Genomic DNA, 25,912 nt, shown 5'->3' with positions numbered 1-25,912 from the left:
CGATGCGCTGCGGAGCCTCCACAGAAAATCTTCATCTCCAGCGATGACGGACGACCGTTTGAGTCGAAGCGTCGGTTTTCTATCTCACAATTAAAAGCAGACGGGAGGATTGGAACGACGACTCCCGGAGTCGCTGGCAATCACCGACGATTCACCGTCAAGAGGACGCTTCTTTTTTTTTTTTTTTTTTTTTCCTCTACCGCTCAGTCGCCCCTTCCACTTCCTGCACTTTGCAATCGAGGCACGCTGGCCCTCTTCTGTTCCCTTTCAGTCCTCCATCCCCCGGCAGGCCGGAGGCTTCCCTGCGCTCGTGTAATGAAAGCAAAATTAATCCCATTATTTCACACGTGCACACACGCTCACCTTTTTGTCTGTAAAATGTTTTGTGAGAGGCGGCGCGGCGGCGCCGGGCCTTAGCGAGTCCTGCCGTGTCTTCTGCTCCGTCCCTGCGTCGTGTGTGTGAGACGAGGCTGCGTGTGTGACGGCGCCGTCCTCGCTGCCCGCGACCGATGACCAAGCAATCAGCAAAGGGAGTCGGTGCCAAGTCATTCATGGCTGCACCCACTGTGACTGACTGCCAAAAGAGAGACAATGTAACACAATCGTTAAAGGGTAAAGGTCTCACAATGTGCCATAATATTAGGATATTTAATTTAATAACTAGCATCTCTAGGCTGCCAGTCGACGTCCTAGCTTTACTTGTATTGTTTGCTCCGCACAGTCACAGTTCTGGAAGTCAGTCTTTTGTGACATCACAAAGGGCACCGATACCTGCCCCACGCCTACGGCCAGGTGTCGCTCGTGCCACCCGAGTCTTGTCCTCTAACAAACACACGGAATGTCCAAGTCAGGAGCATCAGGAGCATCAGGAGCCTGCATTTCAACTTTGCCGCTTCCACCTTTAACCTTTAAGTTCAAACAGAGTGTTTACCTGGAGGAGGCTGTACAGTGACATTACAGCTAATTCTGTAAAACCTTTAGTGGGAGGGTGGGAGGGAAGGAAGTTAAGATTTTAAATGATTGCACTGTGCAAAACACAAATATTTTAGCACTTCTTCAAACATTAATTTAACACCACGCTGGGAAAGTCATTACGGGCCCCACAGGCTGCTACAATTCAGACAGCCTCTTCTTCCCCAGCAGTCCAGATGTCTTCGGAGTCGCAGGCGAGCGAGCGGCACTCAGTCTGGGCTGTTTGAGCGGCGGAGAGCCGGAGCTAATTCTGTGCACCAAATCGTTTTACAATGCGACATAATGGAACGGCTTAGCGCGGATCCTGCCGAATGTGCCGTCGCCGATTATCCGCAGATCATCTCTGCGTGTCATCAAGGTGTCGGGCTTCTTTTCATCCAGGCTGCAAAGGCTGACTAAGAACTTTGGCACAGTCTTTAGGAATTTTACAAAAACACAACAACAAAGAAACTGGTCCACTGAGGGGGTTAGCTTGAGCTAACCCTGTGCAACAAAAACTACATGTTGTAATGTTTTGCTTCAACCTAAATTCTGAAGCACATTCACATCGATAAACTGGCTTTGTGTCACGTGATAAACGTCTGAGTTGACTCATGATTATACAGTTTTCATGCGTGACCTCCTCCATGACTGTCAAAAGTGTCCCTTCCCCTGAACACAATGCTAATTCCCTCAAACCAAAGACTGTTCATCTTCACCCCCCCCCCCCCCCCAGCGCACAATCATTTGTTTTCTCTTTCTTCTTCCATCGTGTCTTCCGGCCAAATGATAATTGACTTTTTGCGCGGCATCGTTTTTTAACGAGGCGTTTAAAAACCCCTCAAGTGCGGATGCCAGTTTGGAAAGTCTTGGTAGTTTCTCGGCCTCCCACTCTCGGCTGCGTCGTGCCAGAAAACGCAACCGCACGCTGACTGAGATGTCCACTGACCGCGGTCACGTTTTCAGTCTCCGGCGCAGATGAAAGACGACGGTGCAGCTCATACTATGTGAAATCTCGCGCCAGCTTGAGGGACACTGGGACGTTTTGAAGACATGGCTGCCGACCATCTGCTGCTGGTTCTGGCACCGCTTCCAGATTATTATTTCTTTTTATATGTATTTTGTTGTTTTTGTTGCCAATTGTTTAATTCTGACTATTATCACGACGAAATATGACGGCCAGATAAACATTATACAATCCATCTTGGCATCTTTATCTATGGTGCATTTTCCCATATCTCAGAGGATTGTAAAGATTTTTCTAAAAAAAAAAAAAAAAAAAAAAAAAAATCCTTTCCAAATTGTGTGATCCAAACAGTTTTGATCTTGTAGCAAAAGAAAGAGGGGGGGGGGGGGGGGGGGAACGACTGTTCTGCACTCCTGCTCAGAATCTTTGCACAGCACTGCAGCTCTTCAGCTCCTTTTATAACCAATATTATCTGCTCTTGTTAATTGCAAAGTGTAGGAATTAAAAGAGCTTTTTTTTTTCTCCCCCCCCGATGGCATTCCGTACCGTTGAGCGCTTCTATAGCGTCGCTCACTGAAGCTGCACTCGGAGGTAGTGGAGCATCGCGGGCATGAGAATCCATCAAATCAATGTGCTGGATAAAAAGAGACAGTTCAAAGCCACTATTTCCACCCCACCCCCCGTTTGCTTTGGCGCGGACCAAGGAGGGGACGACAATGTGAATCACTTCCACGCTGCAAGAGCCCATTTCCATTTCCCACTTGCTCCCTTGTAACTTCTGGCGGTGGAAGCGGCTGCTTAAAGGTTTCCGGCCGTTATGTGGGCAGCTTGGGCCTGCTTTGGGAGGCCCCCAAAAAAGAGAAGGGATGGGACGAGCCGCTCCGCCGCAGTCGCCGACCAGAATGAATGCGTCGTGGTCGGCTTAAAGAGGAGTTCCCGAAGCAGAAGGAGCGGCGGCGGCGGCACTCCCGAGGGGATGCTCGGCGGCACAAGCTGTGCAACCGCCGGCGAGCAGGTGAAAGGCTCCCAGCAGCGCCGTGGAGACGAGCGCACCTGCTCTCCTTTCATGCGCAACTAATCCCCCTAATCCCCAAACAAACATGTTTTTAGAACTTTTTAAAAACCGCAGTGGAGAGAAGAAGTAGAGGGGAAAACAACATTGCTGCTCCTTCCTCTCTCACCTCCTCTCAAGTGTAAAATTCTCCATAATATAGAAAGTTTTTTTGTTTGTTTTGTTTGTTTTGTTTTTTGTTAAGTGTTGGGCAACTTTAATTATGTTCTTATCTTGTTCTATCCACAGCCTGTGGCCTGCTCGGTTGGTCACATGCGTAAAAAATCCTAATACTAACTGAACTTGTGTTTAGTTGATTCCACTTCACTCTGTTTGCAGTAGCAGAGAGACCTGCTGGAAGTCACCTTCCCCTGGTGAAGGCGGCTTCCGTAATGTTGAAACAGTGCCATCTACTGACCGATACATGCATAACATTAAGTGGTTTGAAGGTCCCGTATTATGCAAAACCCGGTTTGTGTTTTTCCTAATAAAGCAAAATGCTCGAGCTTGACTCTGAATCAGCCTGACATGTTCAGCGGTGTTTTTAGAAAGTGTGCGCTGTGACATCGCTGCATTGTGACACTACCTTTTGTGATGTCACAAAGGGAGCAACGCCTTCCAGTCAGATGGTTCTGCACACCAAAACGTCTGCTTTAGCCGAGCTTTCAGCAGGAGGCAGTAAGCAGCGGGCTCAATATGCTGTTTCTGAAGAGTTTGATTCATTGAGTCCATGAAGAGCAGAACAAACACGGGTATAATACGTGACCTCTGCAATGTGATGTGATGTTTACCCCGGCGGGAATATTTTGCTTCTTTTAATGACTGGAAGTCGTCATTAAAACAAGTGTCAAAATAAGGTGCGGCGCCACCCTGTGGCGGTCGACGGGTGTGTGTGTCTCTCTCAGTGTTTTGGGCCTCCATGTGTCGATGGCAGCTGCACTCGCATCGGCCTCATCATCACACATGCTGGTGTCCACCTGAATAACAAGGATTTCCTGTGTTTGTCTCCTGTTCTGTCTCCCGCCCCCCCACCCCACCCCTCCCACCACTGGCACGTCCTCCTCCTGCGACCAAAACCCCACCCACCGACCCCGTGACCCCTGCGGCCTGCCTGTGACCCTGCAGCAGTGAGCAACCTAGCTGTCCATGTCTGGCCTCCTCCTCACCGGCCTCCTCCTCCTCCTCCTGCTCCTGCTCCTGCTCCTCATCCGGGCGGAGACCTACATACATGCCCCCCCACCGTGCCCCCTGTTTTTAATTTTTTTTTTTGGGAACCCCCCCCAACCTGTGTTGCACATGGATGCGCTGTGAGCGTGTGAATGCAAGCATGCATGCACGTGCATGTTTGGTGGTGATGTTACGGGATACAGGTGTTACCAAGGGGGGTTACGGTGCCCGGCCAATTTTTTTTTTTTTTTTTTTTTTAATTTTGAAGACTTTAATTATTCATGATCTCCCCCTGTGATCCACGGGAACCTTCCTCCCTCCTTCCTGTCTCCTGTGTTCCTGCTCTACCTGAAGGCACCGAGGACCAGCAGCAGCATTGAGCCGTTCATCTCCGGCCTCAAAACGGGGATTTTCTCCAGCCGGCTGCCCGGCGCTATGGTACCGGTGGCCCCGCTCCTGAGGAGGCACGTCCAGGAGGGGCCGGTGGCCGCCCTGACCGCCTCCCCCAGCCAGGCCAAGGCCCTGCTGGCCAGCCTGTCGGCCTGCGGCCTGACCGCCGAGGCGCTGCTGCTCTCCTCCACCCTGCGCCGCCACCGCCTCCTCCGCGAGCAGCGCGCCGCCGCCTCCTCCCTGTCACTGCCCAGCAGCCAGTCGCCCTCGCCGACGCCCCCGGCCTCGTCCTCCTCCCCGTCCTCGTCCTCCTCCTCGCCCACCACGCTGACTCCCTCCCTCTCGCCCTCCTCCCCGACCCCGGCCAGCTCCCTCGTCCTCTCCCACGCCGTCTTCAGCCGCGGCGCCTGCAGCCTCGACCGCTCCTCCCTCGGCCGCTGGAAGGATGGCGGCAGCGGCGGCGATGCTGTGAGCAAGGACTCGTAATGATGAAGAGGAGGAAGAGGAGGAGGTGGATGAAAACGGGGGAAGAAAAGAACCAAATCATGGGATTTTTTTTTTTCTTCATTTTTCTCTTACATTCTCTCAGCACCAGTTCTCGCTTCACTTTTCGAAAAACATTTCCCAAGACAAGACCCACTTTTCACTCACGCAGTTTTCTTCTTGGACGAGTTTTGTATTTCTGCTCCTCTGTTCCTCCCACACACACTGCCAGACGGTTTCCAGCACTGGGAGGCTGCGATGTGCTTCAGATGGCGGCAGCCTCGTCACTCATCAGCCTGTTAGTGGTGTGTTCCAAGTAGATTGTTTCTAGATTGTGACTTTTAAATCAGCACAAAAAAAAAAAAAAAAACCTTAGCCGCGATAATCACAAAATGAGTCTGGTAACAAAACAAACAGAAGAAAGTGACGACTTTTGGTTCTTTGGTCTTGTTGGAAGTGTTTGTGGGTTTCCTGCCACCATCTGTGTTTTAAACTCCTAACTGGTGCTATGTTTTCCTTCCCCTCTGTTCCGAACACACCGTGTAAAGAGTTTACATTGATCCCCCTCTGACCTTTGACCTGCAATTTGTCAAGACTGTACATTCCACTGGCTGATCGTCTACTTTATATTTCGCGCCACACGGCTGGATGGCTTCGACGTGTCCTGTGAAGGGAAATCAGATTTAGATTTTAAAAGAAAAAAAGAAAAAAAAAAACATGTCCTGTCTGTCTGAAAGCACACGGTAGGCGTCAGTCACATATCAGCACTTTTCTTCACATTTCTTTCAGAAACGGAACCTTTAAGTAACCCAGTTGAGGGAGTGTTGATGGTCTTTGAGTGACAATCAGGAGGTTTCTGCAGGAGCATCTCGGTTCTGCATTTTTTGCAACTAGCACAGAAAAGTTTAAAAAAAAAAAAAAAAAAAGGGAAAAGAAAAGAAACGTTCCCAAAGACGTGAACGCGCACAGCGATGAAGAAGAACACACATTCTGTCAAACACACGCACTTGTCAAGCCAAGCTGTTGGTACTTGTAGAAGCCTGCACAAAAAAAATAGGGTTTTTTTTCCCTCTCAGTTGTGCAAAATCTTGTGCGACGATTGATCGTTAAGTCACATCTGTCGCAGCGTCGACGGAGACGCGGCGCAGGGCCCCAGTTGGTTTCTGCAAGCCGCCTGACGGAGGAAGTTTTCTTGTAGTTTCTGTTAGAATTTGGGAAAGCAGCTCTCAGTCATTGGTTTATTCCGGAACGTGGTGCCATCTTATGTGTGTGTCCGGAGCGCTGAAAACCGATGCCAAGCTCGGCGGCGGCGGCTCAACACAACTTATCCAGGTAGACGGCGAAGGACGAGGAACACACAGGCACTCGGCGTGTGGAAAACACCTGAGAGAGGCGCTGCAAGCTCAAATACAGAAAGTTTAACCCGGTGATGTGGTCGGGTTCGATTGCTTGTGTTGGTGTTTCCCTCCTGTGGTTTCGTGGGTTTGGAGGACTTCTGAGTGTCAGGCGCTCCTGGTCGTCCGAGTGCTTCGCATTGGCAGCACGTCACAGGCCTCAGTCTGGAGGAGGAACCCCTGAACATGGAGCTGCTTTTGTTAGAGGCCCCTGTTCTGTTCTGAGCTGCTGCCTTCAGGCTTGTCCTCGGGGGAGGTGACAGGCTTGCTGACACTCAAAGACAAAGCGTTCTTCTCGCCCCGCCGCTCTGAGAGTTTGAGCAGATATTAAAATATGTGCAAAAGGAGTCCGGATTTTTTTGGATTTTTTTTTTTTTTTTGGGGCGACGTGTGTAGGAGGGCTACTTTAATAAGAGTGGCTTTGACTCCCCTTGTCTCCACAGGGAGAGTCAGAGAGAGCTTTGTAATGTATTAAAAAAAAAAGAGCCAAAGAGATGGTGGGGCGGGAGGGTCCGACAGTCTGAGGGCCTTTTAGCCGCCTGCTCTCTCTCTCTCTCTCTCCCCCCCTCCTCTCCTCTCTCTCTCTCTCTCCCCCTCTCTCTGTCTCTCTCACTCCCCCCTCTCTCTCCTCTCCTCTCTCTCTCTCCCTCTCTCCCCCTCCTCTCCTCTCTCTCTCTCTCTCTCTCTCTCTCCCCCTCCTCTCCTCTCTCTCTCTCTCTCCCCCTCCTCTCCTCTCTCTCTCCCCCCTCTCTCTCCTCTCCTCTCTCTCTCTCTCCCCCTCTCTCTGTCTCTCTCTCCTCTCCTCTCTCTCTCCCCCCTCTCTTTGTCTCTCTCTCTCTCCTCTCCTCTCTCCCCCTCTCTCTGTCTCTCTCTCCTCTCCTCTCTCTCTCCCCCCCTCTCTCTGTCTCTCTCTCTCCCCCCTCTCTCTCCTCTCCCTCTCTCCCTCTCTCTCCCCCCCCCCCCCCCCCCTCTCTCTCTCCTCTCTCTCTCGGCTCACTCGCTCAGCTGAGGTGACGTCAGGGCAAAGCTTCAGCGAGGCCTTGATTCATCGGCAGCCGACAGTGTGAAGCCGCGTGTAATTGACGCCCATTGAGTTGCACCGAGGCTGCTCTTATCGCCCTTAGGAAGAGGCCTGTCAGTGCACGGTGCGAGTCCCCCTGTGTGATGACAGACGCTGCCAGCTGGGATGCGACTGCACCGCCCAAACACTGCAAAAAATGCCGTCACCGCATCTAAAGAGGAAAATTATTTTCTTTTTTTCTTTTCTGGCTGCTAATGATGATGCTAGTGATAGCATGGCCTACTAAAACTGTTGCGTCCCTGTTTACATTCTTGTGCGTTCCAGTGGTGGTTCAGTTGAGAACCACACAGGAGGCCGTGCAGGGAGCCGGTTTGTTTTGTGGCTCACACAGCACGAGCACAGAAACACGACAAACCCCAGTGATCAAATTATTCAATTTAACCTGCAAACGAATGCAGTTGCATCGGTAAAAATTTGCTTTTCCGAGTGGTGCAGCAGCATCCAGCGGCAACGGCGGCCAACTCACCTGCACAAAGTGGGCGTGGCACCCACCGTCTTGTGGATTCGCCCCGTGTCCTGTTTCTTTGCAAGGACCTGTTGACTCTCTTTCTCCCCAGTGCCTCCGCCATGTGCCAGAACCCCCCCCCCCCCCCACCGCTGATCTCGTGTTTCGCCATTCGATCAGCTTGCAGTGACCAACAAAACACTTTTTGGTCCCAAAGACGAGGCTGTGAGAATTGTTGTCGTGCTCTGCGGGCATTTTTTTTTTTTTTTTTTCTTTTTAATATATTTATATAAACGGCTCTCGAAATAAAATAGCGCGGCAGGGTCGTAGCTGTTGGCGTTCGCCAAACCTTCCCGCCGAAGGTCGACTGTGCAGAAATGCAAGCTCGCAGCACGGAGAGTTAAGCCTCCCCACTGGGTGCTCAGCAGCTCCACCAGCCGGGCCTCAAGCCCTGGGTTTCATATGAGAGAAGTCCAATGAAAGAATTGTACTCACTCATGTTGTCCCACACCCAGACACACAACGCTCGTTTCAGTTTTGCTGCTTTTCGCGTCCGGTGAGCTTCACGCCGGACATGAAACCTCCCACAGTTTCCGTGGCCGCGTCCTCTGGCAGGATTTTTCTTTTTAAATCTTTTCATTTCATTTTTATTTTACCTGTGATATTTCACCGTGGCTGGAGGCTCAGCGGGCATGCGGAACACGCTCACTAGCAGACGCCCCTGGCAATCGTAGAAAAAAATGTAAAAAAAAAAATTACAAACACTCATGCAAACTTGAACTGGGATGTAGAAGAAATATACATTTATAAATATATCTAAGTGAGATGTTTTTGTGTACGATATTCTAAATGTGGAGAAAAAGTGTGATTATATATATACATAGGCCTAGATGAAACAATATACTGTAAAATGTCACCATCTCTTCAGTTTTATATCTCAGTGATCATTTTGTACAGACAATGTTTTCTTTTCCCTTTTTTAACTCATTGACAGGGGAAACTGCATTTCACACTGAAATTATTTATTCATACAGCGGGAGCATTTTTTTAAACATTTGTTTTCAAAGATATCTGTATAGACAACAGTTTAGCCTCTGTAATATATATGTACTGAAGTTCATTTTTAAAAGTCTAGGATATTTTACCCCCACCCTTGTGAGAACTGTGTTAGAGTTTATGTAAAATTTTAAATCATGGAAAAGCTCGTCCCCTGAAAATGCTCTCGCCCGGCTCCTCTGCCTTCCTGGAGGTGAGAGGAGGAGTTCGGACCAGTGCCTGTGCTCATAGGGGCCTATTTTACTACAACGCTTCTGTTGATTTTTTTTTTTTTTTTTTTCTGCGAGGGATGACTATTTTCTCTCTTTATTACACACCAACCTGTATTTGTGACACAAGCGGGTGTCAGTCGGAGACGGTCAGACGCAGGTTTTGTCACAGCCGCTGTGAAACGTCCGGAGCAGAGAGTGGATTTATTGGCTTTAATTTTCTGCTCTTTTGCAATGCGAACAGGAGCAGCAGGAATGTGAATGTGGACGCTGGGTGCAGAGGCACTTTGCAGACGCCAGGGGATGTAGCCTGCGAGGCTCAGTCCGATTTCAGTTGCTGCACCCTGGTGGCTTTAAGTAGCACTAAACCACAGAAGTCTTTAAATAGTTGGAGCAAGAAGTGGATTTTAAAGGGTTGTATTGATTTAAAGTTTGATTGATTCCTTTTCCATCCTATTTTTTCTTTCAATGACCCTGCATTCAATAGTATGTATAAGAGAATTTTTACATGAATGTGTGGATGTTCAAAAGTGTTGGCATCAAAAGTATAGGGCGGGGTGGGATATATGACAAAAATTGACTTGTAAATAGGCCGAGTCATTCCTAGAAAGTTGAACAAATTGTTATGTCCAAAATAAGATGTTTTATTTAAATAAAAAAAAGCTATGACGATGGGTGCAAAAAGGTATATAACAAAACAATGCATGTAGCCTATAGTGTCAAGAAATCGCACGGTGAAGTCGCGAAATGCGAGAAAAAAAAAAACAATTTGTCGTCTACATGTTTTATGAAGAGAATGAGGAGGAGGAAGGCGCCTCGTGGCGCTCTGCAGGTTCACTAACATGAGGTGATGACGTGTGCTATTTTTGGTATCCGTGAACACAGGCATGTTGAATATAAATGTTGACGTTGTGTGACAATGATGATGACAGTAGTGGCAGAGATGTCTGGAAGGATCCAGAGCGCTCGAACGCACCGCGGGGCCCGGACGTCTTTGATGACGGCGTGCACTTTTTCCACAGAGTAATTCTCCCATTTGTAGAGTAGTGTGATATAAGATCAAACCATAAAGCAGAAAATAGATCTATGATATAATGATATATAAATTTAAAAAGCCTACCGAAGCTGGAGATCACTAATTTATCAGTGTGGATGCCATGATATTCCGTGAGACGTGTGTGTTTTCCCTGTGAGAAGACGGCGGGCAGTTGCACCTGCCTTCTTTTGTACATACCTTGCTGTGATTGTGTGTCCAATAAAGTGCAGCTCTCTTGTACAGTGGCAGCGTGTTGGCAATTTGTTGTGTGTCACAAAATGTGATTTAAAAAAACAAAAAACATTCAGCAACAGCAGACATTGGACATTGTTGTGTAGTCAGCTGGTGTGGACAAACAGCAAACTAGGATAAAGACTTCTGACATAAAAGGTTTGCAATAGAAAGCAAAAAAAAAAAGAATGATGATTAAAAAACACCTTTATTTTAAACGTCTATTTTAACATGTTTATGAGACTATTAATACTGTCAAAGAGCAGTAATTAACTTCTCTTGTAAATGAATACATCAATTTTTTTTCCCCAGTGAGTCTTGGAATTATATTCACACACTTTTTTCATTACAAAATCCCAAAAATATCAAATACTTAAAAATTGTATTTACAACAGGTTAACATTGTTAGTTTTAAACATGCACTCGGGCGAGTTGTGCGACTAATGGTGCGTTCATGAAGATGTATGTACAGAGTATTTGGAAGCCTGTTTCTTGTACTTGTGTGCTTGAGGGGGATTTTCTTCTTCAGATTAGCTCAAGTGTCCTGGCGCTGTGCTGGCCGTCGACCATCTGTCCTCCTGTACGGCGTGTTCTTCAAATCTGAAGGCGGGGTAAACGAGAAGTGAGTTTGAGAGTTGTTGTTTTTTTTCACACTCACGGGCACACAATTTTTCTTTTTGTCCCTGCCACCAGCCCTCCCAAACATGTCACCAGGATCTGTTTCTACCTGTGATGATGTCCTCCAGGACGCCGTCCTTTCCCTCCCGCACCTGCGGCTTCACCTGCCTCTTCTTCAGCTCAGCTATCAGGTCCATTTGTGGCATCTTTGGCATCATTGGACCCTTGGAAATGTCAAAATAATTTCATTTAATTCATTGAATGCTGCACAAAACTCCACACAAGAATTTGAGTAAACCTCTCCAGCATGTGGGAAACCTTTTGTGCTGCAGCCTTGCTGGGAGACGACGACGATGACGTCTCTTTCTCCTCGCGGTTCTCCATTTTCTTTCTCTGCTCAATCTCCTGCTGAGCCGTCTGCGCCCGGTCACGGAGACAAGGATTAATAGCTGTGAGAAGTGATTGATTCATCGGGTCGGGGGGGCACAACAAACTGCATTTCCTCACCTTGTAGGCCTTGATGAAACGGCCAAACGGCGGGAAAAACATGGATGGCTGCGTAGTTTTGGGGTTTTCTCCAAAGTACTCCACCACAGAGATATAAGCCTCCTGAAAGGACCAAAAGCGTTCAATTAAAAAAAAAAAAAAAACGAGTTCATGAAGCCAGCAGAGAGCAGGGTCGATCTTCAAACCTGGGCGGTTTTGCTGTCCTTGACCAGAGTCTCCAGCACTTCGCAGTTTATTTTGATGAACTCCTTCAACACAGGGCTGTCGTCCTGCACCAGGAACTCCTTCTTGGTCATCTCCATTCCACGTTCTAGAGAGCGGATGTTCTGCAGAATGCCTTCCAGGGACACTGATCGAGAAACAAGAGCTGAAATTAGCGTCTGAACAATGCAGACAATGCAATACAGCAATGGAGGAATTCTACCGGTGAGAAATACCGAGAGCAGCCTTGTCCACAAAGTGCAGCTCAGAGTGGAAATTTGTCAAGTCGGGGTATTTCTCCTGTATGATGTTGGTGATGAATTGAAGCAGCGTCTGTGAGCGGTCAGTTGATTTGGTGTCCAAAAGCTGAAAGAAATGGCGTCAGGACCTTTGAGAGATTTTTCTTTGTAACTCAGGGTTCGAGAGTCAAAACTTTGCAACAACAAAAAAAAAAAATTGATGTGAGGTTTGTCAGTCACACATGAAGGTGTGGGGAAGAGAACAGGCTGCAAGGCTGCTAAATCGTAGCTGATTTTTTTTTCTGCTCAGTAGTTTTGATCTGTAAAAAGAGGAATGTGTCTGTTCTTCTTTTGTTAAAAAAAACAAACCACGCTGTCTCACTTCACAGTGAAAGAAGACAAGAATAGCATAAGGTCACTTACTAGGTCCAGACTCTGTAAGCGGAATCCATACGCTGCTCCCCTCTTGCTGCTGTTCATGTAGTTACCAAATGCCAGGACAATCTGAAGGGAAACGCAACGTGTCACACAAAATCCCCACATATTCGCCGTCAGTACAAATCCGTCTCACTTCAATCGACGTACCTCTAAAATCTTTTTCAGCTTGGTGGAGGATTTAATAGACATGGACGCTGAGATGATGGAGTTCAGTTGCTACGGGAGACATTCAGAAGCACAAAATCAGCAACGACAAATGAGTTTGAGAGGACGAGCTGCTCCGAGTTGCGCCTCAGTGGGAGTCAACTGACCGGCTGCAGGGACTTCACAGTGTCGGGGAAGTTGCCCATGAAGGTGAGAGTATTCAATCGCTGCTGCAGACGAGGGATCCTCCCAAAATTCAAAACAAATTTGTCCTCGTCTGCCAGTTCCTCCATCGGGCGGCCGTCCTTCTCGTAGTTCACCAGCAGCTTCAGCTCGTAGTCAGATGGTATGAAGTGCGACAGCAGCTCCAGTAAGTCGATGGACAAGGCTGTCTGGTCGTACCTGAGCGAGGGAAGGTCGAATCAGTTAGCACTCACACGGGACAGGATGGCGGAGGCGGATCTTCCACTCGGTACCTACGTCTCTATGGCGGTGCAGATGCTGGACGGGCTCATCCCCGCCTTGCGTAAAGTGATAGCCAAGTTCTTGGCCTTGTTGCTGTCCAACAGGGACGTCTTGCTGGGCGCCTTCTTGGACGGCCTCTTCAGTTTGGTCAGGTCAGTGGGATTTCCCTGAGCCTTGGTCTTGAAGTGTTCCGCAAAATTGTCCATGTTCAGCTCCTGGTGAGTCACAAAGTGAGAGCTTGAGACACACGTGACAGTAGTGAGAAGATACTACAGCGATCGTCTACGGCGTCTTCTCACCCCCAGGATCTCCTCGTCATCCATTCCGTTGAAGACAGTGCCGGTCACCTGGTTGGGTTTCAGGGCCTGCCAGTTCAACAGCGGCATCCTGAACTTGGTCTGAATGGGTTTCCTATTTTTTATTCCTGAGGAGAGAGGAGAGTGAGAGAGTGAGAGAGTGACTCCAACATTCAGTGCTATTATTTAGGCACCAAACAAAAAGAAATCAATTAAGTCAATTATTACCTGTGTTTGGGGCAGGAGGGGGCGCTATGCCACCAGGAGGCGGCGGTGGTGGAGGTCCTGCACCTGGCATAGGAGGTGGTGGTGGCGGACCTCCTGCACCTGGTGGAGGGGGTGGAGGCGGCGGGGGTGGTGGACCTGCGCTACTCTGGGTTGGCAGAGGAGGAGGAGGAGGAGGAGGTGGGGGGGCAAACCCTCCCAGACCACCGGGAGGCGGAGGCGGAGGAGGTGGAGGTGGGGGGGCAACCACTCCCGAACCAGCGAGAGGCGGTGGTAAGGGAGGAGGAGGTGGTGGTGCAGTGGTGGAGGCAGAGCCAGCATCCACCTCGCTGGACTGGACGGCTGCAGCGGCGGCGGCGGCAGCGGCAGGAACCTCCACGTACTCCACCACCGTGAGCGGCACCACATGCAGGTCCAGACTTCCCGAGGCGGAGCGTCCCACCCGGATCAGACCCTTGTCCTGCAGCTCCTGGATCTTCTGTTCCAGCTCGGATGGCGCGTGAACTGCCGTGGTGCTCATGCGCTCCCGGTCCTTCTCCCGCTCCCTGTCCAGCTCCCGCTCCCGTTCCCGCTGCTGCAGAGCGCTCACCTGGGAGCAGGACTCCCGCAGGCTCTCCTGTGGAGACGGACAGAGCAGAGGATCAAATCACGGATAACAGATGATGTCTGACTCCACCTTGCATCTGGATTTACAAAGGGGAAGCAAAACTTGGCAGGTCAATTGACGAACCCGTCAAAGTCTGTCACACTCAGATGGACCAAAATGTTCAGGGTAAATGAAAATGCAGAAAGTTTGAATTACTGTAGTAATCGAGATAGTTTCAATGCCTTCTGACAAAGTGACACCCTGGTGAACTCCTTGCTTGCTGAGGAACCTCACTTACCTTGAGCAGCTCTGTCTCCTTGGTGGCCTGCATGAGCTGAGTCTCCACCTCTGATATTCTCTCTGCAGCTTGACTCTCGATCTCCTCGAAGCGGGCGTTCATCTGCAAAAACGTCACTCGAGGTCAAAGTGAGGTCAAAGTGCGCACAGCCTCCTCTGACTCAGGAAAACTGCCATTATTTTGTTTTTTCATGACGTTTTTGCAGGCCAACCTGGGCGTTGTGCTCCTGCAGTTCGTCCACGTGCTCCTGCATCCCTCCTCTGTTCTCCGCATCCTCCAGCAGGGCACCAACATCCAACACGTTGTCCAGGTAAGCCTGGATCTGTACCTGCAGCTTCTCGCTCTCTGTGAGCTTCAGACCCTGACAAGCAAAAAAAAAGAAAGAGAAGAAATTAGATGTAACACGCCTAACTAAGAAAACTACTTTGCTCTAGTTTAAAATCTAGCAACTGCGCCTTGCAAGACTAAAAAAAAAAAAACACAAACACTTGCAATCACACGGCAAACCAACCTCCAGATACTTGTCCAGTGACTGATGAGTGAACTCGTACTGCAGGTGGACGCGGAAGTTCATGTTCTCCACTGAATGGACCACAATGTTGATGAACTGCATGCAGGCCACCTGGTAGAGACGCAGAAGGGCAAATGAAACCCCCTCAGGGACGTTGCTGACAAAATTTTATGGCTGGCCGACAGTCATTCATGGGCAGGTGAGTGCGGTCAACCCACCATGAAGTCGATGTTGCTGTCGTCGTTGATGAAGCTCTCCATCAGCTTCTCAAAGCGGTTCTTTTCTCGCGTCACCTGAGGAAAATCAAAACAACTTTTCTTGAATTAAATGTATTTTTCAATACGAAATCATTATTTTCTAACAGGTTTCATAAATGTCTTTTTTTTCCTCAAGAGTTCTCTTTCAAAACTATTCTTTGGCAATACGGACAGATTTCCACACACATGACTCTTGTCCCTGTGCTAAAATAACAGGCGGTGAGTGTGAGGGTGATGGTGTCTGTCACAAGATGACTAATCAACGAGGGGAAGTTCAGAGACATGCTGGGACAAAAAAAAAAAAAACGCACCTAAATGAGAGCTCTCCAATACAATAGAAATTATGATTTTTATTATTTAATTTTTTTTTAGAAAAAAAAAAGGCCTCACCTCTTTGAAGTTGTCAAAGGCGGAGAGGATGATGTCGTGTCCTCCTCTGACGAGACACACAGCAGCCAGCAACTCCAGCACCAGCGCCTTGGTTCTGTGACGGCGTTAAAGTTAAGTTACGGTCATGGAAGGACGTGGACGAATGAGACTTTGCCCCCACCCAGACGGAGGCTCTCACCTGGGATTCCTGTTGTTGAGGCCCAGTGTGACCTCGTTGACGCAGCGAGGGTGGGACATAACCAGGTTGAAGCCAGACTGAAAGATTTGAATGAAGATGCACCGTTCAGTCCACAAGTTAGAAGGCCCGAAAAAAAAAAAATACAATGATAATAAAGGCCCCAGTGTGTAAGATTTAGTGACATCTAATGGTCAGGAGGCACATTGCTTTCAATCTTAATGTTAATCCCTGTTGCAGGTGTGCATGTTACTGGCTTCTTCCAACTATAAATACACTAAATTCATTTTTTATTCAATGTCCTGTCATGCCCTTTAAACACTTGGCTTTCAAAAGATTTGTTCTTATTGTGCTGTACCTGGTAGTTCATGATGGCTCGCAGGCACATGATACACACGTGTATGTCATCTCTCTGGCTGGAGGAAGACTTCTTATGCATTTTGCTCCCGAGCGTGGAGCTTATTCTGTGTAGCACAGGAGCACATATGAGATGAAACAGCTGCTGTTTCCTGCCGCCTCTGGGATTCTCTGTGAGCCATAGCAGTAGAACTGAAGCACCGGACATATTTAAAGTTTTATGGTTCTGCGACCTTTTCAGCACTGCACCACTTTCCCCTAAGTTGGCTTGGAACATCAGCGCGACCAAACAGGACCTGAAACCTGGAGATCTCACCTCACAGTCAGTGCACGAGCAGCTCTGCTCATTCCGTAAGAGCCGGAGCCGCTGGGGCTCTTGGTCAGGTCCTCCACGGACCTCTCAGCAGGCTTTCCTCTGTCCGAGAGGCTGCTGCCGTTTTCAACACTTTCCACGTCGAACCTATAGGGTGTTTACAGCAGGATGATCGTCCGTGTCCACAGTGACATTTTCATATTTTAAAAAGGAGCTTTTGGCGCCGTGCAGTTACTCACGAGGAATCGCTCTGTGCGTGCGACAGGTATTCCACCAGAACATCCAAACCATTGTTCTGATCGTCCAGGAACTCTTGGGCCCATCTACAATTTTGTAGAAATAAAAATTGGCTTTAAATCCAATGTAGGCAGATAATTAAACTGTTGTTCGGCCCAACCCAGTCATGCAATTACCCGATGTGATTGGTGCGAAGAGATATTTCCAGGTCTTTGAGGACTTGGGTGGCGTCCTGGATCCGTTTTTTCAACTGAAGGAGCAGGGATAGGGAGAATTATTTTATTTTACAAAAAAAAACATTTGGAATATGCACATGGAAGGACTTGGATGGTCTTGGGAAGCACTGACCCTGCGTGTCACTCCACCCTGGTCCTGGTAGAAGCTCTTGATCTTGGTCAGGTATGTAGAAGGTGGACTCTTCACCTGGAAACGCTCCTGGAGGAGAGAATAAAGCAGGTCAGAGGGCGGCTCAGACTACTGCTTTTTTTCATCAGTGAGTGACACATTGACGTTTGCACCACATCTGCCTGCACTAAGAACAGGCAACTGCCACCACAGTGTCTTCATGCTGACACCTCTCTCGCCTTCAACCACAGAAACCACCAAGGGAGGCGGTGGCTCTGCACTCATCATCAAATCGAGCCTGAGCCGGTAGAGACGTTACCACAGCAGGGGTGGCCGGGCTTGATGTGTGTGTTTCAGTTCTAATTTACTTTAGTTTAGTTCAATTCAAAAAGAGTCTCGTCTCACCTGATCACAGACCAGCTCCCACTTTTTGTCGTTGTCGTACTGACTCAAGAGCTTCAGTTTGTCTGGAGGCAAGTTCATGGTGCTCTGAAGGGGAGAGAGAGAGAGAGAGAAGAAAAAAGGCTGCTGAGAAATGTACCAAAAACACACTGTTTCATATCTGTCAGTTTTCATATAAATGTCATTCTGGACCCTCGATCATTGAAGATGTCGATAACGATTTGATGTTTCCTTCCACACTGAAATGCTCCAAACCGCAAATGCAGTTCTGGGTAAAGCGACGGGTCGCTTGTTACCTCCTGGAAGTGCAGATGACTCAGTGTTTACATGCCGAGTTGGTGGTTGCCACTGGGTACCATGCAAATCAAAACAATACATATTTTATCATCACAACGGATGTAAGGTAACGTTCACGCATTTGCTTGGCTAATATTTGGTCAAAGCAAAGCAACTATAACTGCATCCACTTAATTACTTAATTTTTTGACTTTGCTTTGTTTTTTTGTTTTTCTTCTTTATTTCTGTTGATTTAGATTTTCTTTGAAATATTTTAGCTGTGCTATAACAGCGGTACCGTCACTGTGGCAGTACGTTGGACAGCCCCTTGGCAATTCACTGAAAACGACCTGCTGTGGTTATGGTCGGTGCAGCTGCAGTTTGACATATTCTAGAACACTCTTGTTTGTGTTCCACCCTGTCTTAGTTCTCTCACTGACGTGTAGGAGACACAAAAGCTATTTTAGTTATTGCTCTGAAAGGTTTCGTGAACTTCAGAAAGGTGTTACAAATGTGTCACGGGCTAAGTGGGAAGTAAAAGTCTGGACTTTTTTTCCTCTGTGGTAACTCACCAAGTTAATCAATCGACTTGTATCCGTGTTTTGTGGGTGAATTTACTTTCTTGTACTACCTACTCGCATGTACAACGTACATGAACCCAGATGAGTTATGGAAGTCTTTTGAACCACTGCTAGATGGTTCAGAAGACATTTAGCAGTGGGGGAAATTGTTGAAAGTTGAGAAACGGACTCAACGTGCGAAGGGTGTGGGTTCTTTTTTTTTTTATTCTCCTTTTCTGTTCTCAGACTTAGAAAAAAAGAATCACAAACAGAAATAGATGCGGGTTTGCGTCTGGGGAGTTGCAGTTTCAGGGTTTGGTGGCACCAGCAGGGTGGGGTCATGGCGTTTGTGGTGTTTGGTGCTTTTGACAAGTTTTGTACACATTTCTGTTTCAAATGATGTGATATTTAAAAAAAGAAAATTGTGGTAGAGATCGCCTTAATTTCCCAGGAGAGGTCCCTAGACAACTGGAAGTGATATTCTAAAAGAGGAAGTGAGGTCATACTTTTCAAAATGTTGAGACGATATTGACAACAACACACAGACTTAACACAGGTGTAGACACTCTCACTGTGACTCACTGGCCATGTTTTAAAACTGAAGTTTCCTTTTGACTTTTAGGATGGATGGTGCTTTTTCACATTCACAGGTGAAAATGAGAAAAATCAATACATTTTTGCAATGTATTTTTGCATTTTTCTTTAGTTAATTGTTTTTCATGATGAACCCAATGCTGAAGTTGCTGAATGTTTTTCAACTCTACTGGCTGTTGAAAGTCTGGTGAAACTGTTTCCGGTCTTGAGGGCTCAGTCTTGTCAGTGGGTTGCTCAACTTCCTCCTTCCTCAGCACCACCCACGCCATAGCGTGCACTAATCCACATCAGATGTTTAAAAAAAAAAGAAGTCCGGTGACAGGGAAGGGAGGGAGCCTATTTTGATGTTTTAAGGCCTAATAAAATATGTGTGTTTTTTTTGTTTTTTTACTCATCTTCATATAAATATTTTTTTAATGCCAGTGAAGCACCACCTGGTGATATATCTACCATATTAGCCCACTTTCTTTTTTCCGGTTCAAACTGATGCTGTGCTGGACATTCAGCATGAGCGGTTGCATAAACAACAAGATCTGAGAGGGCGGAGCCAACACCTGGCTCGTGGTGTTGTCAGAGCCTTTTTGTGACATCACAAAAGATTTATAGCTGACTTTGTAATAACACAATGGATGCCCTACGTCAGAATTCACATGTAGGAAGTGTGTGTCTGCTCGCCCTGTCTTCTTTTAAACCCCAAATCCACTTACCAGCACTGCATTGAAGCGCTTCTCCAACTCCTCCTCAGGCGGCATGGGCAGCGCTGGAGCTGACTGCTTCTTCTGCAAGGTTGGAACAGGGTCACTCATCGCAGTGGTGCCGCCGACTGAATGCTCAGCCGACTCCTGCTCCAGGCCTCCTGCAGCCGCATTCCCCATCACTAATCTCCACAAGTAATCCAGGAGGAAAGCTTTCCGCACACCCTTTTCCCCAAGAAATCAGAGTATTCCAAACACAGAGTGATGAGAACCGATCGGTCCAAGTGACACGGAATCAAAGTACGTCGTTTTGGCCCCTCAGGAAGAGGAACATGCAGCCTCTGGTCTACTTAGCCCGCCTCGGTCCCGAAGACAGGGTGGATAACAAATACCGTGCTGTCCTCATCTCTCTTCTCCCAACAATAAGTCGCTCTGTGTGCCTCGGAGGATAAAGTTGCCGGGTCGGAGCCACCTGAGTGTCACCACTATGTGTACTTGCTGACATATGAGTTGAGTGGTGAGCGGATCACAGAGGCTACATGTGAGAGGAAGGCGGCGACAAGTGTGATGCACTGTGCAACGGTGACAAAAAACCACAGACGCACAAAAAGCAGAAGAGCTCACTTCCTGTGCATGACAGCAACCTAACCTGGGGTGGAGCACAGGGTGGAAGATAAACACGGTAACCGCCGAGAGCGTGTTGCCGTGCTCACTGTGGGTAACTGCTGTAAAATGGGGTGAGTGAGAATCTGAAGACAGGAGAGAGTCCAAAGGTCAAGGAAATGTGCTTAACCAAGCAGAGGCAGGTGAAAGAACAAATCACCACACAAAGAAAGGCCACGCAAAGTTTACGATAAATGAGTTCCCAGAACTCCAAAGTCCTTTATTTTCTGGCAAGGCCCCCAAGAGTTGCGATGATTTCGACCCTAAAGCAGGGCAATATTGCGGTACCCTTTATTTTATAACGAAATGTTTGCGTTGCACTTCAGACGATTGCTAAACAGCACCCCTTTGTGGTGAAGGAGTATTACTGCATGGCTGTCGGCTGTTGCATTCGAGGTAACCTCGGAAATTGTCCTGAAAGTACCTGCTATCGCTACTATTGAAAACATATTTCATAATAGGTGTGTGTGTGTGTGTGTGTGTGTGTGTGTGTGTGTGTGTGTGTGTGTGTGTGTGTGTGTGTGTTTTCGTGGAACTGAAAAAAAAACCGTACGTTTTTATTTTAACAGTATTTACTGTTAACACCTCAAACGTACATCATTCACAATTAAAATAAAATAAAATATATACATGTGAAGATATGATTATGAAATAATTGTTATCATTTCGTGGCGTACATACACAAACAAGCCTTTGAGAAAATGCGATTGATATTTTGCTCATGGTTATTTTGCATGAAACCTGCAAACGTGTATATGTAAAACGAGCGAAAAAATAAAAAATAAAAAAAAAGTTATATCTACGTACGGCACCTGAATGCAGCATGAGCAGTCGGTCGCTACCTAGTGTTCCAACATGACGGACCCAGCGACCTCGCCGGAACACTGGAAAGTAAGTGTGGCGTTTGACGAGTTCACACTTTTGGATAAGATTTGATCGAAATGTTTGCTTTCTGACAACGGGAGGCCGCGTCTCGCGCGCCTTCCCTCAAATAAAGTTCGGCCTTTTGTTCGCGAATGTCCAGCCAGTGCTGTGTTAGCTCGCTGGCTAGCTCTAGCTAGGTGACGTTTGACAAGTGGAGTAAGTAAACAAAACCCCTCGCCTGGAACTCGTATTTTGTTTTTCTACGTCGTTTCCCACTCATCTCCGAACAAACCTGCCAGACATTTCGAGCGACAACTCGTTGCTTTTGCTACTTTTGTTCAGTGAAACATCTTTAGTTGCCTGTGGTGGAAAACTGAAAGCGCAGCGCTTTTTGTTGGACATTTAAAACCACGTAGTAAACCTGCTGCCACGGCATATAATCTGACCATTTCCACCATCTGCAGAAGTGTGATGATTTATTGTATTTGGACTTGCAGAAGTAATAATTCTAACTGTTATAATTGGTGCGTTTTGTGACACAATGCCATCTTTAAAAGGCAATCCTGTTAAATATTGCCCAGCAAAGAGAGACTCCAGAAGCACACTCGATCTCGACTTAACAATGCAATAAAACAATATCATGTGGTGTTGAAGGTCCTCATACAGTGAGTGGGCTGGTAGTTTAAATGAAACGTGTGCAGCCTTGTAATTGTAACTTCTCAATGTTTCTGCATGGGGAGACGAGAAATTGCATGTTAAATGAAAGCATTGTGTTGCTGCTATTGTCCACGGTGCCCCAGATCCAAAAAGAGCATCTGGGGATTGAAGTAATGGTTTATTGCAGTTCCTGCATATCTCAAATCAGGTCAAAACACAAAGGGAGCTGAGACTTGATCAGGCAGGCCAGCAGGCGTTCTATTGTGGGTGTATTTTGGCCGGCACAATTTTCCTTGTGTGATTCCAGCTTCTGAGAGTTCATTTTGTTCTTTCTCCTTCTTTCGCTGCTGCTTGGCGATGGCTCTGCAGGCAGACGGTGCCTTCAGCGACTTTGACCCCAGTGAGTTTTCTGTCGTCTTCTCCCGTAGCACTGGATGCCGTGCTTGAGGGCAGCGTCTTCATCTGCTCCTTGTCTTGCAATTGGATGTAAATTCTATCTTGCTCTGCAGGTTTCTTTGCCGATACGGTTAGGAAAGGTTCTGTCGTGTCCAGGGCCAACAGCATTGGCTCCACAAGTGCCTCCTCAGTACCAAACACAGGTAAGTTGATATGTTTTTATTTTGTCTAAAGCTGTCCAGGATCACTGACTGTTGTAGGAGAATCATTTCTCTTCATTTGTGATTAATTCTTTTGTTTGTTTGTTTTCCGACGCCACTGTAGTTGGCCTGTTTTTCCATCATGCTGTGGCCCAATATTCTAAATTCAGATTATTATTTTTTTTAATAACAATGACGTTTGACTTACTTTAGAAAGTGATGGCTATGACTCAGCTGCATGTTTTCAAAGGACATGAAAGGACAGCGTGTGAAAAATAAAACTCTTGGTTTATTTTTTGACCCCTTAAAATGTGCAAACATTTTGTTTTGTGTTTGAAGCTTTTCAATTAAGCATATTATTTATTTCATTCACAATCAATCTGTGTGTCACATGCACAATCAATCGTGACCTAATCTTGAACAGATGATGAAGACAGTGACTACAGACACGAGCCGTCGTACAAAGACTCGTACAAAGATCGACGGAGACAAGCGCACACGCAGGCCGAGCAGAAGCGACGGGACGCCATCAAGGTCAGATGAAAAAAGAACTTTGACCTACCGCTGATACATCAGAGGATTATTTTTTTCCTTTTTAATGCTTTCTCCCGCTTCAAACCGACTTCAGAAAGGCTACGATGACCTCCAGTCCATCGTGCCGACCTGCCAGCAGCAGTCTGAGTTTGCAGTGGGAGCGCAGAAGATCAGCAAGGCCACGGTGCTGCAGAAAAGTGAGATGAGAAGATTCTTCCAGATAACCCTGTTAATACACCGACGACGGAAGGCTGACGGAATTCCTTTTTGCTCTCCTCCCCGCAGCCATTGACTACATCCACTTTCTCCACAAAGAAAAGAAGAAGCAGGAGGAGGAGGTTTCAGTGCTACGGAAGGAAGTGATGGCGCTGAAGATCATGAAAACGTGAGCTGATTGGTCCTCTAATTGTGGCTCATCATCACATTGTAACCTCTCTAGTGTTTGTTCTGCATGGAGGTAGATTCAAAATGCTGATCTGGGATTGAAAAAAAATTGACTGCGAGACTTAAATCGCCGAACCTGATACTCTGGGAGAGGTTTTATAGTAGTGCAGTCACATTAAATGTTTTACTCCTGACTTTTACCGAGAGCTAACAGGTACAGACGCAGATCCCCGAGACACTGTAAACCCAGCGACTCAACATGGTTTGTCTCTCCGCCGCAGGAACTACGAGCACATTGTGAGGGCCCACCAGAACAACCCTCAGCAAGGAGAGAACCAGGTGTCGGACCAGCTCAAGTTCAACGTCTTTCAGAGCATCATGGACTCTCTGTTCCAGTCCTTCAGCAACTCGGTGTCGGTGGGCAGCTTCCAGGAGCTGTCGGCCTGCGTGTTCAGCTGGATCGAGGAGCACTGCAAGCCGCAGGTAGGAGGGGACACTGGTGCATTGTGGGTGAGTCGCTAGTTAGACGGGGTTCCACGGCAGTTCTGGGAAAAACCTGAGCAGGATGTTCTCCCTTTTTTCACGAGATTTCTGAGGAGGCGATAGTTCACGATGCACTGAAGAAATGCAGGGCCGAAACGTCCGAATGACCCAGTGAATATTTCATGTATGAAAGTTATGCAATGCAAAGGGACCTGGAGTTTGTGTCGGCGACATCCTGCTGGTAAACACATCCTGTGACCCAGCAATGTCAAAAAATGGATTCCATTGCAAAATTTGGCCAAAACTAAAAACATGTTATTTTTTTTTCTTACAATTTTTAATTTTCATACATACGGAATATTATGCACCATCTTTTTCTTTTTAGTTTGTTTTAGTTTTGTTTTGTTTTTTCTGTTTCTCAAACTTTGCATTGCTCTGCTGATCTCCTTTCTAGACGCTGAGGGAGTTTGTGGTCAGTGTGCTGCGGCAGCTCAACGGCCAGCTTTATTAAGGGAGGAGGAAATTCCGGACTGATCTCCCACAAACGGACTCACGTCCTCGCTCTGGCGTCTCAGGGTGGAGTTGGAAACTCCAGTGGGCCGCAGGGCCACATCGCAGTCACTAAACTCACCTCAACTCTCACTGGACTGTCAAAAAAAACGGAAAGAAGCTGCAAGGTAAAGAGTGAAATGTGCTCAGCCTCCTGCTGCAGACTGTCATCGTCACCACTGTCCAGTTCAGAGGTGCGAGCCAGAGGTTCAGTTCGCTCACCGTCAGAATTGCAACTTCACCTGTTTTCCACTTGCTGCTTATGTTGACGGAGGCTCTTGTGGTATTTTCGGAGGTACACAGTTGTTTCACACAGGCGGAGTATTACACTCAGCTGAAGCCTCAAGCGGCCATCCACTCAAAAAAAGAAAAAAATATATATATATTTCCCTCGAGGAAATTCCACAGCAGTTCACTAGATTAAAAGATTCTCCACTGAGTGGTCCGTTTGAAATGGGTGCAATTTCAGTGTTGGTTGATTTTTTATATATAATATATATATATATATATATATATATATATAAAAATATATATATATACTTAAAAAAAAACAACAGGTTGCACCTGACTGAAACGCAGGAGTTAAGGAGTTTGCAGACAGACGACTGTTAACTGGTAAAGATCCTCCAACACCAGGACTCAACTCGGGTCGAGTTTGGTCAGAAGAGGTGAATAGATTTGGAAGGCATGTCTGGACGCACCCTCTCTAATTAGACTTGGCATTTCCTGGCAGCCTGATCCTGAACCAAGAACTCGTCTTGGAGTGACTCATTCACGCCGCACCTGATCTGAAACAGAGAACCATCGTCATGTCATTCCTCGTAATTAGGATGTTCAAGGTGGCCCTTCAGGTTATTGCCAATATCAACTTTTCTACCTGCTTCTTCTCTCTCTCTCTCTCTCTCTCTCTCCTTAAAGGAACATTTCCATTAATGCAACTGTGACTATTTACAGAGATTAGACATATGACACACGTGCAATACACACCAGAGGAAAGTTCTATGAGTTCTGACCCGGAAGCCAGTTCATTCTGACTTTCACAATAATAATTAAGCTACACTGTGCTTTTAAATGATGAGTACAGCTGGTTCAGGTTGCTCTATGTTTTGTTTATATGTCAGTGTCACACCGGTGGGTTCTGGGTTATCCGGACCGCAACACTCGCTCTTTGGGCTCAAGTCGTGTACTTATGAGCAATACTAAGTATCAAGTGTTCCATTGCAGAACACACAGCGACCTTACTGCACCACTGTACTCAAAAGGTTTTATACTGTTGAATATAGAAATTTAGGATTTTAATATAGAATTTAAATGTTAGTAAATGAGTTTATGTGAAGAATTGTTTGTCTGTTGTAGAACGAGTGTGTTTGATAAAAGTTGTTTGACGTTGCTGCTTGAGTGAATATTGTTGCCTTAAGTATTTTCTCTGGTTTCTGCTTGTATGAAAGCCAGCGTCTGTAGTTCTCCAGCCAGCCAGTCAGCTGATGTAAAAAGACTGTTCAATGTTTGCTCTGTTTTAATTTTGTTCCAAATTTGGTCAAAATAAACAATAATGTTTAAGGTGATCACAAAACCACACACACACACACACA

General features: G+C 47.0%; 4 protein-coding genes across 12 annotated transcripts in view; 2 read left to right on the top strand and 2 right to left on the bottom strand.

Annotated features, from left to right (window-relative positions):
* Positions 1-4,238, top strand: part of srcin1a (SRC kinase signaling inhibitor 1a) — a 35,830-nt gene extending 31,592 nt beyond the window's left edge. For all 8 annotated transcript variants that reach the window (XM_076038512.1, XM_076038504.1, XM_076038509.1 and 5 more), the window contains one exon: positions 4,095-4,238. In XM_076038512.1, coding sequence (XP_075894627.1) covers positions 4,095-4,100 — 6 coding nt within the window. In that variant the 3' untranslated portion in view covers positions 4,101-4,238. The remainder of the gene's footprint in view (positions 1-4,094) is intronic.
* The window catches only part of retreg3 (reticulophagy regulator family member 3), a 94,249-nt gene that overhangs the window by 55,609 nt on the left and 12,728 nt on the right, over positions 1-25,912 (bottom strand). The window lies entirely within an intron of this gene.
* On the bottom strand, positions 10,651-20,165 carry fmnl1a (formin-like 1a). Its single transcript, XM_076038513.1, has 25 exons — positions 19,603-20,165; positions 17,469-17,552; positions 17,067-17,153; positions 16,895-16,968; positions 16,721-16,804; positions 16,485-16,628; positions 16,170-16,275; positions 15,815-15,891; positions 15,637-15,730; positions 15,208-15,282; positions 14,990-15,100; positions 14,690-14,839; positions 14,479-14,580; positions 13,598-14,210; positions 13,373-13,497; positions 13,089-13,288; positions 12,776-13,010; positions 12,612-12,680; positions 12,450-12,530; positions 12,024-12,153; positions 11,772-11,935; positions 11,587-11,688; positions 11,398-11,496; positions 11,189-11,303; positions 10,651-11,061 (listed from the first exon to the last, which is right to left on the bottom strand). Exons 1-25 carry the CDS (start codon positions 19,768-19,770, stop codon positions 10,997-10,999), a joined length of 3,354 nt encoding a protein of 1,117 aa, XP_075894628.1. The 5' UTR covers positions 19,771-20,165; the 3' UTR covers positions 10,651-10,996.
* On the top strand, positions 21,047-25,880 carry mlx (MAX dimerization protein MLX). Its single transcript, XM_076038613.1, has 8 exons — positions 21,047-21,144; positions 22,144-22,174; positions 22,284-22,373; positions 22,795-22,904; positions 22,999-23,101; positions 23,190-23,289; positions 23,570-23,771; positions 24,226-25,880. Exons 1-8 carry the CDS (start codon positions 21,109-21,111, stop codon positions 24,280-24,282), a joined length of 729 nt encoding a protein of 242 aa, XP_075894728.1. The 5' UTR covers positions 21,047-21,108; the 3' UTR covers positions 24,283-25,880.

This window comes from Nelusetta ayraudi, unplaced genomic scaffold (genome assembly GCF_046127955.1).
Source record: "Nelusetta ayraudi isolate G7.1 ecotype Tasmania unplaced genomic scaffold, CSIRO-AGI_Nayr_v1 ptg000057l, whole genome shotgun sequence".
Classification (NCBI taxonomy): domain Eukaryota; kingdom Metazoa; phylum Chordata; class Actinopteri; order Tetraodontiformes; family Monacanthidae; genus Nelusetta; species Nelusetta ayraudi.
This window is presented reverse-complemented; position numbering and strand designations above follow the sequence as displayed.